At 58.2% G+C, this 16,492-nt stretch overlaps 1 protein-coding gene across 2 annotated transcripts in view; it reads right to left on the bottom strand.

Moving 5' to 3' along the window:
* The window catches only part of ASS1 (argininosuccinate synthase 1), a 52,591-nt gene that overhangs the window by 26,688 nt on the left and 9,411 nt on the right, over positions 1-16,492 (bottom strand). For both annotated transcript variants that reach the window (XM_022578447.2, XM_089913871.1), the window contains 5 exons: positions 14,654-14,842; positions 8,753-8,809; positions 6,697-6,771; positions 3,378-3,448; positions 2,803-2,833 (listed from right to left, as the gene is read on the bottom strand). In XM_022578447.2, the coding sequence (XP_022434155.1) occupies positions 2,803-2,833; positions 3,378-3,448; positions 6,697-6,771; positions 8,753-8,809; positions 14,654-14,842 (423 nt within the window). The remainder of the gene's footprint in view (positions 1-2,802; positions 2,834-3,377; positions 3,449-6,696; positions 6,772-8,752; positions 8,810-14,653; positions 14,843-16,492) is intronic.

Raw genomic sequence — 16,492 nt, 5'->3', positions numbered from 1 at the left:
GCCCTCGAGGGACCAGCATCCCAGCTCTCTGCAGTGGGAAGTAGGAGGCTTCTGACACCCTGACAGCACCGATTAAATAAAATAACTAAATAGAAATAAAGAGACATTTGCTTTGCATTCCAAGGTGGCTCACGCCTGCCTCCTTTTTACTCTCCCTCCTAAAAGCCCAGTTCAAATGACAAATAGTTTGTTGCTGAGTATCCATAACATCTATTTATCCATCCCAGCGGGAGGGCTCACTTCCAATGTCATCTTGGGGGGGTGTGTTGGGGGAGGGAAGAGAGTGAAGAAAAAAAAGAGAGAGAGAGAGAGAGAGAGTGGGAGGGGGGATGGGGAGAGGGCGAAAGAAAGCATGAAACAGGGCTGAGAAGGAGAAATTGAAAGCAAATGGCCCATGAACTAAACCATGATGTACAAGCATGATCGATGCTGCAAATGGTTTATTCATCCACCAGATACGGCGGGCCGGCAACTGAATGCGCTCTTTCACTGTGGGCTGTATGAAGTTAAAGCAAGTAAATTTCTATCTTTCTTCGCATTAGCTGCCTCATTGCCCTTCAATCAGCCCTCATGGAGGCAGAAAATGGCTCCGCCATCTGCCTTCAAACCCTCCCCTCAGCAGGTCTCGGGCTTTTTCTGGAGAGGGGGAGGGGGCACCGGTTCCCTGAAGCTCTGTCTCCCCAGCACCTTCCAAGGGGCCCGGGGCTGCCCGGGGTACAGCGTTCCTCCACCGTGGAGAGTAGTGCCCCCGGGCCCCTAGCGGCTTCCCCCTCATTCCTGGGATCTGTTGGTGGCAATGGGAGGACAACAGGCTCCCCTGGCCCGCACCCTGCAGCAGAGCTGCCTGGGAAAGCAGGGCCACAGTGGCCAGACCCTGGGTCCCTCTGCCTGGCCCTACACTTCTCAGCGGGAATGTTTTCTCCCCCTCGACTCACACGCATCCCAGCCTTTCCTGCCTGATGAGAGGGGTCCTGAGGGAACCTTGGCTCCTTCCTCCCCAGATAATCTTAGCCGGCTTGAGGAGGGAGGGCAGGACCCCTGGCTCCATGATTGAGGCCTTGCCCTGTGCTAGGAACAGGCCAAGTGCTTTCGATGCCCCAGGAGAGAGGTGTTGTGATTTACCAGTGTTTGCATAAAGAGTCAGAGGTTCAGAGAGGTTGAGTAACTTGCCCAAGGTTGCACAGCAATAGAAGCAGAGTCAGGATTCAGACCCAGGTTTCAGATCTCTGGGAGCCAAGCACTAACTTTCCCACCTTGACTGGGTGGTAGAATCCTGAAAAATGCACTCTTTATCACTTACTTACCCATCCACTACCCTCATTTCTAATGAGGGGAGGGGACCTGCACTGCCCGGCACTGCCTGAGAGGCGATTTCCCCTCTGGCCTTGGCTCTGCTCCCCCAGTCCTGAGGTGAGAGCACCACAGGCCGCTACAGAAGCGGTAGGATGGTTGCCCAGCGGGCCTGGAGCCTGGGGGGCACCCACCTGCAAGCCGGCTGCCTGCCGCGCTCAGCCCCCTCCGCCCCCCCCCCCCCCCCACGGCACTGGCTGACTGCCTAATTAGGGGTGGCTGGCCCGAGTGCCCTGGGGTCGGCAGAGCATGAACTGGAAAAGCCCGGGACCAGCAGGCAGCCCCCAGGGGACGAAGGCGCAGGCTCTCCTGAGTGACGCGGCTGTGCTGAGCTGGGTGCGGAAGGGAGGTGCGGGACGCTGGGGAACCACAGAGGCCGGAGGGCCACTCCTGCGATGCGGCGACATGGCCACCAGGCCTGCTCCCTTGCTGAGCAGCTGGTGCCCCGGGGCGAGTCACTTCCCTGGGCCTCAAGTTTCCTCAGCCACGAAACCAGGAGGCTCAGAGGCAGCAGTGGAGGAAAGTGAGCCGGGAAAATGCGAATGCCAGGCCGGGCTCCAGAAACGGTCACTGGTACGCGTTATATTATTGCCAACTCCGACCAAGAGGCCTGGTGCCTGTGGGGAGCCACCCGGGGCCAGGCAGGGCTCCAGCTCACCCCACCTCCCCCAAAGCACCCAGCCTCCTCCACTCCAGCTGGTCTTCCCGGACCCCCCAGGCCCGGCCTCCCAGCACACTTCTCCCCTAACATCAGACAAGCACCCCACCCCCAAAGCAGCCGCCCGCCGGGGGTGGGGGGTGGGGGTGGGTGATGGTGGTGTAGGGGGGCTGAGCCGGGCAATGGAGACACAGTCCTTCAGGGACAAAGAGACTTTTCTCTTCCCAGGGTAGATCTCCTCCATCTCCCACGGCGGGTGGGGGGGAGATACAAAGGAAAACCCCCCAGGGAGAGAAATCCTAAACTTCAAACACGGCCGAGGCCCAGCCTGGGAGGCTGGGGACAGGGGCATCAGGGCGGCCTGACGCAGGCAGGCACAGGCCCAGACGAATGGGTCCTGAGGCTCTGATCTGTGCCACCTCCCCGGATGGCAGCAGCGGCCTGAGAGGGCACAGGCTGGGCCCTCCCACAAGTATCTCATCTGCCTAATTGCTTCTTTATTGTCTCACAACCACACTCTGGTTCTATGCTGCCCTGAAATATTTCCTTCTCCTCTTCATCCCAACAGCAATTAGAAAAAGAGCACCAGAGAAGGGGGCGGATCTCAAAACGCAGTGTGGAGTGGCCAGGCGGCGGGGTGCCCGGTGGGGAGGGTCGGGGAACACAGGCCGGACTCGGCCCCGGCCCCACGCCCGGCCCCCCGTGAAATTTCAAATTAGGCTACAAACACACCAGACAGTGTCGGCACGGAGCAGCCACCGCTAGACAGCCGGCTTGGGGAAATGGGGAATTACCTTGGGGTTCTCCAGGATTCCAGCCTCGTAGCTGTAGGGGAGAAGAAAGATGGGGGTCAGTGGAGGGGGGCAGAGGGACACAGCCTTGACACCCCTACCCCCAACGTAAGTCCGGTCTGTCCCTTTATCTCTGCCAAAGCAAATGCTGCCAAGCCCGCCTGGAACTTTCTGGACCCACCGCAGGTGGCCGTGGGAGCTGCAGGCTACAAGCAAGGGCCTGGGACACTTCCCTCAGTCTTCAGGGGGCCTTCTCAGAGGGCTGTTCCCAGATGCTGTTCCCTCTGCTTTCGATGCCCTTCCCGGAGCCCCGGCCGGTCCCTCCTCATCCTTAAGGTTCTAACCTCAAATGCCACTTGCTCAGAGAAGCCCTCCCTGACACCCCAGCCGAGGCCAGGTGCCCTCTCAGCAGAACTGCAGCGAGAGCTGGGAATGACGTAGCCTGTCCTCCTCGAGGCCCCCGGGCTCCATAAGGGCAGGGACCACGTGTCGTGTGGGCCACCACTACATCCCGGCCCGACGCAGACAGGCGCCCACTGACGCTAAGCAGAGCAGTGGACAGGTGGGCGACGCCTTACCTGATGTGCATCAGATTCTCGTCCATGCTCCACGGGTTCTTGGGGGTGACTGGGACGGGAATTCCATGTTGCTGCAGGTAAGAGGCAACACCACATTGGCGTGAGGCAGCTTGAAGTAGACACAAGGGTCAGGCCCAGCTGCCTTGGTTTTCTTTCAAGGTCAGAGACATCCCCAACCTCTGGCTCCCATGCAGGCAAGGCCCTGGACGCACCCCTGGTTTCCTTCCCCTCCCCCAGGCTGCTCAGGGAGGGAGTGAGGGCCCATTTGCAGACATGCCCAGGCAGAAACTATAAGACCCTGTGTCTGAGATGCTGTGGAGTGGATGCTGGCCTTGGAGGTTTCTTCCAGAAGATTCTGAGTCTATACTTCAAGTGCCCCCCGAAGCACTTAAGAGTGTGCCAGGCAGTGTGCCGAGGGTCTCCCAGCACCACCGGCTGACCCCCACCGTGGCCCTATGAGCCGGGAGCTGGAATGGACCCACCTTCCAATATGGATCTCAGCCAAGGCGCCCATGAGAGCTGCTCGCTCAGGACACTTGTTTACGTGGCATGGCCGGGCGCTTCCCGGGGCCACTTCTCCCCACTGCCCAGCAGTCACCACACACATCACTCTGCAGCCCTGAGAAGGAAGAGCCCCCATCCTCCCTGTTGGTTCTGATTATCCATGCCTTGGTCCAAGGAGGCATGCCTTGGTCCAAGGAGAAAAGTTATCCCTCCGGAGACCCTGGGCCTGAAAGGCTGTTGGTGACACCTGGAAGGTCTTTTGGATTAAAGATGCGGCTGGCTTCCTGAGCTGCCCCGTGCTGCCCTGGCTGACACCTGGTTGGATCCAGCACGTGCATTCCATCCTGCCTTCCTCTCCTGGGCTTACCGGGCACAAAAGCTGAGTGGCCCAGCCGGGCCCCCTTTAAGTCAGCGAGATCGTCCGCTCCGCCTCCCAGGCCCCCTTTCAGCACCTCGCCCCCTGGGTGGGTCCCCCAACCTGGCCAGCCCAGGGTCCCACAGCCTCCACCAGCATCGCCCCGTCTCTCTTAATGGGGCTCTGCCCAGGCTCAGCTCATGCCCACGACTAAGATTCTAGAGGCTTCCTCCAGGGAGCCACTGTTTCCTTCAACAGAACCTTAAAATTTCAAAACAAATTAGGTTATCCCCTCTTGATTTTTGTCAAGCTTTACCCAGAGGCTCCTTTTAAAAGAAACAGCCCACACCCACTCTAAAATTTGCGTACTCTTCAATGGAAACCAGATGGGCAAACGGAACACCTCACTTAGAGGCTCGTCAACGTCAGAGGGCTCCTTGTGCCCCATGAAGCTACCCAGAGTCAAATCCACACGCTTGCCCTGTGCCGTCTCCAGGTAGAGTGGCCAGGTGTGGGGACCAGGACCCTGTGCCAGATGGGCTGAAATCCCCTCAGAGAGGACTCCCCGGGCTGGGGGCTGAGAAAACCAGCAGGCGGGTTCCCTGGAGCCTTTCTTCTGAGGGGTGGTTTGGAAACACTCTTGCCTTTCCTCTTTCCCACTGGGGCTCCATCCGAGCGAACAGGAGGTAAGGGGCGGAGGAGGGAGGAACGGGATGGGCAGCCCTTCCTTAGCAGTGAGATATATACAAATGCCAGACATAGTCCCTCAACCAAAGAGACTTGTTTCCCCTCCCCTCTCCATCCTGAGCTCCCCGCCAGCACACACACACTGAAAATTCTGGACGTAATTGAGAACAGAAAACAAAACCATCTTCAGCGCGCGCACAGGAGACTGCCCTGCTTTCCAGCCCCCGACCTTGCACACTGGCTCTAAAAGAATTATGGTGACAGTGATAAGGATGGGGTGATTCTGAGTGTTTTTCCCTTGGACGATGGATTTGCGGGGAGGTGGAAAGTGTTGCTAATGCATGTTTTCGATGAGTCTCCTAACAGCACCTTGTGGCCTTGGCGACTTAGGAATCTTGAAAGCAGGGCTTTTCAAAGCCCCATTGATTTTCGTCTCAGCTGAAGCAGCTGCCTGGCTCTGAATTTTGGACAGAGTCTGCTTGCTGCTCTGTCATTCTGGTCACTCCCCGGGTGCAGGGACACTGCCTCCGTCCTGGAATGTGGTCAGATTGCCGAGAGCTCAATTCTGATCCCAGCCTCCAAGGGAGGGTCGGTGGCCAGAGACACAGACTCATCTCTCCGGGGCAAACTTTCCTGTTTAAAAGGTTATTTGAGACAGTAGCTGAGCCAAGGGGCTTCTCCCCAAAATCTGGGAAGGAGGGACAACAATACTGCTGAAATTCATCTTTTCTGGAAGAACCAGGGGCCGCTTTTGTTTGGGAGCTACGGAAATGAAGGGCAGCGTATGGGTCAGGCCTCTCTTGAACCACAACTGCAGGCCTAAGAATATAGATGGGCGGGGGTCTCAATTCACTGCTCTTAAAGATAAAACGTGCTTCGTGTTCTGTATCATCAAGGAGACCAAGGAGGGGAAAAAAGCCTGTAACCTTGTTCTCTTAATAGCTCTGCTATTTGAAAATTTGTTTGGCAACATATGGGCTTGCTCTTGTAAACTCCCCTTTTAATAATAAAACAACAGATGGTAGAGGAGATCTTTCCTCCGAGCTCTCCAGGTCTTAATGGGATGCTGGCGGTAGGGGCAGGGCTGCGTCCCCGCCGCGTCCCCAACCACGCGGCCCCTTGGCCGCGGCAGGAGCTCACAGCCAGCCCTGGTGACTGCTGTTTAAAACCCCGAGCAATTTTCTGGTGTGTGCACGGGGTTGCTTTCCCCTGTCTGACTGATTGAGGCTGTTTGTCAAGGGCTGCCATCGAGTCGCTAAAAAGAAAGGTACCCTGGGGAGTAGCTAAGGATCTTGATGCAAAACTTCTAATATGTTTTACTGCAACTTGTACTTCAAAAGGGCTGGTGCGACAAAAGTCTTTGTCTGCCTCTGCCCCTCGGAGCGCCTACCTGTCCCTGGGAAAGCACTGGAGACAATTAGGTAACGGAGGGGCACACAACAGCCGGGCCCACACCCCCCATCTGCCCACCCCCTGAGTGACACACACCGCAGAGGTGGCAGTTGGAAGAGGAAGCAGAGGGGGCCCGTCGCCCTCCTGCTCGGCGGACTGGGGGCTCCCTTGGGAGATGCCCCTGGCAGTGACCACACCTCAGTGGAGCCGGCCCAGGGAACAGGTGTAACGGGGCGGAGGGTAGCAGCCAGGGCAGAGGTTCAGTCTCCAGGCGTGGGTATCAGTGCCAGCCCCGTGCCTCTGGCCCAGACAACCCCCTTGGAGGGCTGTGCCTGGAGGGCACTGGGCCAGGGCCGGGGTGATGGTGGGGTCTGGCCATACCTTCGCGTACTCCATCAGATCGTTGCGGCCCTGGAACCGGTTGTAGAACTCGGGCATCCTCCAAGGAGCGATGACCTGGACATGGGGCAAGGAGTCAGGCCCGGGCAGCCTCTCCTGGCTTTAAGCTGCAGAGCTGGCCGCTCTGGTAAGGAGCCTGAGGCTCCACTGGGCACCTGGGTGGGGGCTCTATGTACCCCACGGGGTGTGGGCAGGGGGGCCCTGTTGGGCAGGGGAATGACACGGCCTGCCATCCTAGAGGGCGGCTTTGGAGAGGCCCGAGCTCTGTGGCAGAATGGCCGTGCGTCCCCAGGCGGGTCCCTGCCCCTCTGGGCTTCAGTTTCTCCAACTGAGCCTTGAGGGTTTGAACTAGATAGGCCTCAAGTTTCCTGATGGCACCCCTGTCCAGAGGGCCAGGAGCCCGCACCCCTGGTGACTAAGAAGGGGTTCACGTTGCTGCAGCTGTACCGCCTGGCCCTGCTGCGGGGCTGCAAGGCCCATGCGACCTGCAACGTCCCCTGGCCCACCCCTCTTACTCCCCTCCCTTCCCCCTCCCCCAGGGCTGCTCTGGCTGGGGAAAGGAGGGGAGCTGGACCGAATTCATCCCACCAGCCTGGGGGGTCGGGGACAAGTCCCCAACAAAAGCTCCCACTCAGCCGTGGAGCCAGCCAGGCCCCTGCCTCTGCCAACAGCAGCCTAATTGGGGCGGGGCGTCATCTAGACGGAGAAGCCGGTGTGATTTCCGGGCTGGGAAGCTGATGGGACTGGTGGGAGTGGGGTCCTCCAGGCCTGGAGTGAGCAGCGCCTGGGCGCGGAGCTCCCTCTGGCCTCATCCTAGCTCCCGGAGACCAGCCTGGGGCCCTGTCCCCAGCCCCATCTCACCAATGGCCTTGGCCTCTGCAGACAGAGACCCAGAAACCGGACACCCTGGCCCCCCAAGCTGCTGGGGGAACAGAGAATGGGGGTCAGGGAAGGGCCTCACGCCCACTCGCCTACAGCATCAACAGGCAGCTACTTTCCGGGGGGCTTCTCTGCCGCCTGGTGTTTGGGGTCAAAACAGATCATTAGAGCTCATGACCGCTCACCTCCAGGCCACTCTCACCCCTCAGGCAGCTGCTGGCTGGTTAAAGGGACAGAGAAAGATGTTCCACTTAAAAGAAAAAAAATGAAGCCCCTTAGGGACCCTTGTGGGCTTGGGAGGGGCACGTTTTCTGTAGCTTTCGCCCGAAGTGGGCTCAAAGGAGCTGGACCCACGCCTGCCTGTGCCATCCAGGATGGCACCCGGGCGCCACGTGTGACCACCAAGGCCCGAATCGTGGCCGGTCCCAGCTAAGTGTGGAGCACACAGTGCGTCTCAAAGGGTTAGTACCAAAAGAATGTAAAACATCTCAGTAATTTTTTTACATCGATGACATGCTGAAAGGTACCACTTTGGGTACATAGGGTTCAGTAAACCATAGTAAAATGACATCACCTGTTGCTTTTGACCTTGTTTTTTTTTACGTGGCCACTAGAAAAACCGCGGTCACCCTTGGGCCTTGTTTTTGTGGCACTTAGTGTGTTTCCATGGCTCGGCCTCGCGCCCTGGATGCCCAGGGGCCTGATCCTACTGACTCCCATCCCAGGAGAGAATCCAAGACCCCGGGGGTCACGGCTCAGGCAGGCGGGAGGGGGAGGGCCTTAGCTGGGTGGCCCCCACTGGGGCTGAGAGGGCTGTGATCGGTCCAGATATTGGCCAATCGTGTCTCAGAATAGTTCCAATCTGCACCCGGGAAGCCAGACCCGGCTTTGCGAGGACCTGGCGACGGGCAGCCTCATCTTTCCCTCCAGTGCCTGACCCGCCCAGGCACCTGGGCAGTGTCTCGGGAAGGACAAATGGTCAGGGACAGGGTGTTGTCCCCCTGCAGTTGGCGTGAGTGAAGGGAGCTCTCCATGGGAAAGAAGGGCGCCACACACCACGAGGTCCCTGTCTGGAGAACCTCCCAGAAACCCGTGCCCCACACCCCCAGGGGCCTCAGCCCCCAGCGCCCACCCTCTAGGGGGAGGAGCAACATCTTACCTTAATCTGGGGGGCCAGTGAGTAGCAGGTGAGCTCAAACCGGATCTGGTCGTTCCCCTGAAACGTGGAACGGGACGGTCAGGAGCCACAGAACAGGGACCAGTTGCGGAGGGCGGGGCCGGGGGCAGGGGCAATGCCGCATGACCTTCAACGATGCACCCGAGAGCCACTCAGGGTGGACCCCCTGGGTGGCTCCCTTCTCCGCATGTGCTCACCTCCAACCTCACAACCTTCTGAGGTGGGTCCTACGAGCCTGTTTGAAAGATGAAGACTGGGCTTTCCTGGAGAGGGCTTTCTGCTCTGGACTTGAACCTAGGGCTCCCCGAGTACAGAGCTGAGCTGTGCGGGCACTCAAGTGTGCAGGACGTGTGTCTATGTGTCCGCAAGATGCCCACGTGCCCGTTGTGTGCTGAGCTGTGATGGTCGTGACCTTGTGTGCACTGGTGTGTGAGGGGGCGTGCACACGGGTCATCACGTGTGTCTGCACTTCAGGGGGTGCACACACATGCAGGGCTGGAGGCCTGGCCCCGCCGAGACTCCAGGCAGCCCCCGAGCTGCCCACACGTCAGCCTCTTCCCGAGGGCCTCCCACCTGCCTGGCCCCACCTGCCCCACTCCCACGGTTCCACGGTGCTTTGTCCAGAAAACCGGGAGTCCTGTCTCCTCTGGGAGGCTCAGTTTCCCTGTCTACACAGTGGCTGGCTGGGGGAGGGGTAGATCCAGGTGACCACCAAGGGCTCCTCTGCACAGAGAGGGAAACAGGCCCAGAGGTGGAAGGGACAAGTCCAAGGGCACAGAGCCTGGCCCAAGCCCGGGCACTGGGCCCCCACGAGCCTTGGGCAGGCGGCCCTGCCTCCCTGTGCCTGCGTCTTGTCCTCAGAGACGATGGCTGCCAGCCGCCCGCCCGCTTCCCATCAGCTCGGCAGCCTGGAGGGAGGCTTAAGCGCTGTGGAAATATCAGAGGGACCTCTCGCCTACTGTGAAAACTGCACGGGCGCAGCGAGACAGCGGCGGGAATAACATGTTATTTTCCAGAGCCTTGTCAGGCGACGCGGAAATACAGGTTTCAGCCCCTCTGCTCGGAGCCAGGGGCTAAGGGGCCAAGGCCGCTCCTCTCTTGGCATCTCCCGGGGCCACAGGCTGTGCGGGACCAGCCACCCCACTCACCCTCCATCCCATCCCTTCAGTGAGCGCCTACCATGCCCTGGCTGCCACACGGGAGAGCCACCTGGCACCAGCGGGATTTTTAACCCTGTTTTACAGATGAGTCAATTCAGGCTCAGAGAGGTGGAGTCACTTGCCCAGGGACACACAGCCAGCAGGCACCACTCCCATCCTAATAGCTCACAGTCAGGTAACGGGTCTGAGCTCCACGCATAACTCATTGAACCCTTACGGCAGCCCCTGAGGTGGGTTCTATTATTATCCCCATCTCACGGATGGGGAAATCGAGGCACAGGCTGTAAGACTTGCCCAAGGGCCAGTAACCAGCACAGTTCCTGGAGCAATGGTGTCTACAATACAAAGCAGACTTATTTTAGATTCGTAAAGCATATGGTCTAGTGTTGCATATCCTGGCGATTTTTTTTCTCCAGGGCTTCAAGTTTCCCCTAGCACAATGGCAGCCTGTGCCTCCTTGGACGGGCATGCCGGGCTGGGGTCTGCCCATCAGGATCGCCATGGGGACACCCATCTGTTCCCGAGCCAGAGACCCTCGCAGAAGCCAAACAGGCTCCCCAGGTTCAAACTCTGTCCCAGACAAGAGCCGAGGCCTGTCCAGTCCTTCCCTCCCTGACCCCAGGAGCCCCAGCCCCAGGGTGGCCCTGGCAGGTTCCCCAGGGGCCAGGGAGGAGGTGTAGCAGGTCCCACACACCCCGTGCGTGTCCACGTGCTGATATACATGTGTAAGTGCGGGTGCCGCGCCCTCGGGGACTGCACGGGGCTCTCCCATCTGCTCCTGGCCTCACCATACAGATGGCGCCATTTACAAAACCCCTGCCGCCACACCCCTTCCCGAGTCTCAGGCTCCTATTTCCAGGCCCGTCTTCCAAAACTGGGGGGAGGAAGGGGGCCCTCGAAGGGCCATCCCAGCTTCTGTGCAGCTCTCTGGTGGGGAGGATTCAGGGTCCCCGAGGGGTGTGAAGGGGTGGACCCCTGCTCTCTCTGCACCAGGTGCCGCCTGGGCTGGGCCCTGGGTGAGAAGCTGCCTCTGGCCTCCAGGCCTTTGCACAAGCTGTTCCTGCGGCCTGGGATGCCCTTCCTCCTGTCTCAGCATCACCGTCACCCCCTGCTGGGTCAGGGCTCCCAAGTCCCCTGTATGGGTGTCCCAGTGTGTGGAGGACAGCCAGGGATGGGTAGGTATTCAGTGGGGCGTTCAGTGAGCCAATGCATGAAGGCGACATCGGCGGGGCTGGAACAAGGGCCCGGAGGCCCTGGGTCTCTCCATCGCCCGACTCAGGAGCCAGAAGCTGGGAGAGGCCGGGGGCTCAGGACGGTCCCTGCTAGAATCTCCCCATCTGGGAAAGCCCCCCTGCAGTCTGCTTACACCCAGCTCTTTCACTTCACTGCGAACCCCTTGCAGAAAGTTTGGCCAAGTGTCCTACCCAGATCTGCCTCTGGGTGCCAGCCTCCTGCAGGCCACACTGACTCACTCTGGACACCCATCTCCTGACGTGTAAAGTCACTGATGCGCCCCCCCCAGTCCCCTCCCCCCGAGCCAAGCAGACCACCGGCCCCTGCAGGTAGCTGGCCCCTCCCTCCCCACCACCCCCTGCCTCGAGCCTGGCATCCCTCTGGACCCTAGTCCAGGCCCTCCAGTTTCTCCTCACTCACACCCCCGTCTTCTAGGAAACTGTCTGCAGAGGCTGTCGGGGGCTTCCCCAGGTCCTATTAAATAAGGGGAAACTGAGGCACAGGAGTACGCCTTGCCCATCGACCCCCAGAAGAGATGGGAGATTTCGGGGTGAGGGGCACCGGGCCCCACCATCCCCTGTGGCCTTCCCGCTGCTGGTCTTGGAGGCCACCCAATGCTGTTTCAAGTCGGAATATCCCTCTTGCGGACACTGAGCATGAACTTCAGGGACGTCCGCGAATCTCAAGAGGCTACGGAACTGCCGCAGAGGGTGTTCTTCTCAGAACCGAAGCCCCGCAGAACCAGAGTGGGAAACGGGACCCTGGGTGGCCAGGGCCTCCTCCAGCCGCTTCCCTGCAGGGTCAGCCTCGGGAGGCCTCAAAACCCAAACCTCTGGTGCCCTCTTGTGGCCAAACGGAGCAGCGCACACAGCCGCTGGCAGCTATTCCCAGCGGCATGTGAGCTAGTCTAGTGCAGGGTGGGGATGGGGCGGGGGCGGCGGTCTCTCCCTGGACCCCAAGAGCCTCCCAGGCCAGGGGCAGACCCACCACACACACATTCACTCCACTAGCCCTGAAAGCCACCCCTCCTCAGTCCTGATGGTACTTCTGGGGGGAACTTCTCCAGGCAGGAGCCCTTCCATAATCCTCACTTCCTGGCCTCAGCTTGAATACCTCCTGGAACAGGGAGCTCACTGCCCGGCTGATTTCATCACAGACAGGTGAGATGTCTCAGAGGTTCATTCTGCACTGATGTTTGTTCTCAAAGCCCCAGCACAGGTCTGATGATTGTGCGAGCAGGGCACTTCCCTCTCATTGAGTGTTTACGATGTGCCAGGTCTATGCTGAGCTCTTTATTGGCACGATCCTACTTCCTACTCACAGCTCCCAACTGCCCCATGAGCGGGTTCTATTTTATTCCCATTTTATAGATAAGGAAACTGAGACTCATGGGGTGAAGTCACACAGTGTGAAAGCAGGGGAGCCAGGATCTGAACCCAGCTGTACGGGCCCCAAAGTCCCAAGTCCTGAACCTCTGGGTTCCTCTGTACTCTCTCCTACCGCCTGAGTGGAAGGCGGTATGCAGGTCTCTGCCCAAACGGCCCGGTCCACCCACTGCTCCGCCTATGATTCCCACCACCCCGCTCAAAATGTGCTCATGACTAGGGTGTTAGTGAAAACTAGGGCCACGCTCACCAGTCCGCTTCTTTTACAGGAGCCCATAGTTTCAGTCCAGAACGATCCCCTACATACCATGGGGGTGGGGGAGGGCCACTGGCCACCCCTGTCCAACCTGGGGGTTTGAAGCCAAACCCCGCAGCGTGGCCCCGGCCCAGCCCTGGCCCTGCTGCTTCTCCCAAGGCTACAGCTCCCACCACGTGTTCAGGACCCTTGTCTCCAGGCTTTTCCTCAGGCTGTTCCCTCCGCCTGGCACTCTCTTCCTGTACCCATTCCTCCTCCCTCAGGGCCGTGCTCTGCACGACAGCCTTCCCTCGGCCCCTGCCTGCTGCCCCCTCGGCTCCCCTTGGCTCCCCTGGCACTGACCCTACTGCCACCCTCTCCTGCATCCATTCTCTCCCTCGCTAGGACACAGGCCCCCTGAGGGCAGGAAAAAGGGCCCGCGAAGTTCAACACTGTTCCGGTGTCCAGCACACACTCAGCGCTGTACAGACGCCAGTACAAGCTGGCTGACCGAGCGCCAAGCAAATGAGTGAGCTTCCAAAGACACCACTACCGCCTGGTGGGGCGACTGTTTGCAAGGCCACCCCCAAATCACACCTCCTCTGTTACAGTCTGAGCTGTGAGCGTCCCTACATCACACTGAGCCAGGGCCTGCTCCCCCACTCCCGACTGCCTCGACCAGCCTTGTGGGGGGCGGGCCTGGGTCAGGTCAGGACATGCGTGCTGAGAGGCAGGCCCCCTGCCCCACAACCTGGAGCAAGCTGTTGGTGGCGTGTCCGCTAACTGCGAGCTCACGACTCCAGAGTAACACTGCCTACAGTCACCTACATCTTTAGGAATCTTGTTTCTTGAGCCCTGCCCCCTGCAGGACAGGGGCTGAGGGCTTTCCTGCCTTCTATCCCCAGGGTTGTCCTTCAGTCTGCACTCCTGCACACAAGGGCCAGAAGTACGGGTGTGTTATCGGTTGAACTGTGTCTCCCACAAAAGATAAGTTGAAGCTCTAACCGCCCCCCCCAATACTTCAGAATGTGACCTTATTTGGAGATTGAGCCTTTACGGAAGTAATCAAGTTAAGATGAGGTCATTAGGGCAGGCCCTAATCCAGTATGACCGGTGTCCTGATGAAAAGGAGAAATTTGGACACAGAACCAGACACGTGCAGAGGGCAGGCAATGTGAAGATGCCCCGAGGAGACAGCCACGTGAAGATGTAGGCCTGGAGTGATGCACCCACAAGCCAAGGACACCTGAGCTACCCGAAGCCAGGGGAGAGCCCGGAAGTGGCCCTTCCCTAGCACCTTCAGGGGGAGCATGGCAGCCAACACCTTGATTTGGGACTTCCGAAACCTCCAGACCCGTGAGAGGATCCGTTCCTGGTGTTTATGCCGCCCAGTCTGTGGTGCTGTTGCCCCGGGAAACTAAGACAAGGCCTCATCCCCATTTTGCAAGTGAAGAAGCTGAGGCTCAGGAAGGGCAAGGGCCTCGCCCAAGGCCACACAGCTGGGATTCAAGCCCTTTGCTACCTCGTGGTCTCTGACCCTGCCTACTGCATTAAACGGAGACTCCCACAGTGACCTTGGTCCCTGAGCCTCAGCAGCAAGTTTGCAAAACGGGGTGACATTGCTCAAACCGCATGTGGAACAGGCACACGGGACTCACACACTCGGGGTACAGGGCAGAGCCGTCCCTAACTCGCTACTAAAAACATTCCTCTTATTCAGACTGGACGGGCCAGTCTGTCCTCTGCATACCTGACTGTGCTGGGGGAGAACCTACAAGTGCTTGAGGACCGTCCATTGCCTGGCTGCCTGTGTGCCCCTCGCAGGCCCCCTGCCTCCTTCTCCGTCCCCAGCCGTCCATCCTGGTCTCACCTTTCCTGTGGCGCCGTGTGACACGTACTTGGCTCCCTCCTGCTGGGCGATCTCCACCTGTTTGCGGGCAATGCAGGGCCTGGCGAGAGAGGTACCCAGGAGGTAGCGGTCCTCGTACAGCGCGCTGGACTGGATGGCGGGCCAGACGAACTCCTCCACAAACTCCTTGCTGACGTCCTCTATGAACACCTATGGGGAGAGGAGCCCATGAGAGGGAGCCTCGGCAGGGACGGGGTGCAGTCAGAAAGCAGAGTCCCAGGGGCCTCAAGTGGCCTGCATCTAAGGCAGACGCTGTTAATGGATCCCAGGACAAGCTGTACCTCCACTTTTCCTTCTGCATCTGTAGTAGACATCATAAATCAATCCAGCATACAATGCAGTTACTCTCCCTCCTGCACTCATGGCAGACATTACTAATCGATCATGATATACCATCCAAGCGCAACTGGATGTGGTCCTTAAATCCCTCCCAACATAGCATTCTGGGCCTGAGATGAAACAAGATCTAAATCTAAGAACTAAATCTAGATGTAATCCACAAAAGCCAGGGATTATTTTGTCCCACAGATAGCAGCTGGCAATATCTGGAGATATTTTTGGTTGTCATAACTGATGGGTTGTGGGGGTCATTCTGGCCTCTAGTGGGTAAAGGCCAGTGATGCTGCTAAACATCCTACAATGCACAGGGCAGCCAGCCACATGTCAATAGTGTCGAGGTTGAGAAACCCTAATCTAGAGGAATTATTCTCAAAATGTAAACCCCCTAGAGTTCCCCAGACCCTTTCAGGGAGACTGAAAACATTTTTTATGACACTCAGTTGATATTTGCCTTTTTCACTCTGTTGACATTCACACTGAATATGCAAAAGTGATGATGGGGGAAGGGGCTGGCACCTTAGCACAAATCAGGGCATAGGCACCACCCTCCTCAGACACGGTGCTCCTCACGCCTTGCTCTCACAGTGCAGATTTCTCTTAAGAGTGGTCTTGAAAATGCAGTACAAAATGACTAACTTTTGTTATATCTCGACTCGAGTACAAAATGTGAAATGTACACGAAGCATATCTGCTGCATTCACAAGTGAGTTATTAGCTCAACTAGCCCCTTTTCTCATAGAACGTCGTTCTTGAACAAAGGACCGACAGACAAAACAGGGTCAGTGCAGGCTTGGGTTTTTGGCCAACATTTTCATAAGAATGAAGTGACCCCATCACTTCAAGGAAAACTGAGAATTTGTTGCCAAGCTTTCCAGTAAAAGTTAGAATTATGGAAAACTTGTATGTGACACCGTGAACTTGACAGCTTCCTGATACTTCTGATGTGAGTTTTACTGTGCTTTGCAGGTATTCGTTTCTTTTGCACTGTTAGCCTATGTGAGCAGGGACCACGCTGGCCACGTTCACCTTATGGGCCTGCTCACCACATGATTAGACGCTCAGTCAATGCACTGATTCTGTTGAATGGATGGAAGGATGGGTGGATGGACAGAGAGCTAGGAGGGATGACAGGTAGATGGATGAGGGATGGATGAGTGAGTGGATGTGTGAATGGACAGCAAGATAAAAGAGGGATGGGCAGGTGGATGGATGGATGAGGAAAAGACAGATGGATGGGGAGGTGGGCTGGGGAGGTGACTGGGCAGAAGAGTGGCTGGGGGAGACCGGAAGATGATGCCCTTTGCACACCCAAAGCAGAAGGAATTGACCTTATACTCCTGGAAGCAAGAGGACCAGTTGGAAGGCGTGGGGGAGACAAGGAGCTTTGGGACAGGACCCCCCACAGCTGCCCCCACCAGGTCAAATCCCGTTTCCAGCCCCAAACCCTGCCTCCCGCTTGGT

Source organism: Delphinapterus leucas, chromosome 6 (assembly GCF_059928025.1).
Source record: "Delphinapterus leucas isolate spDelLeu-1000000601 "Yukka" chromosome 6, BTC_Dleu_Yukka2, whole genome shotgun sequence".
In the NCBI taxonomy this organism is placed as follows: domain Eukaryota; kingdom Metazoa; phylum Chordata; class Mammalia; order Artiodactyla; family Monodontidae; genus Delphinapterus; species Delphinapterus leucas.
The sequence above is the reverse complement of the archived record's forward strand: the minus strand, read 5'-3'. Positions and strand labels throughout refer to the sequence as shown.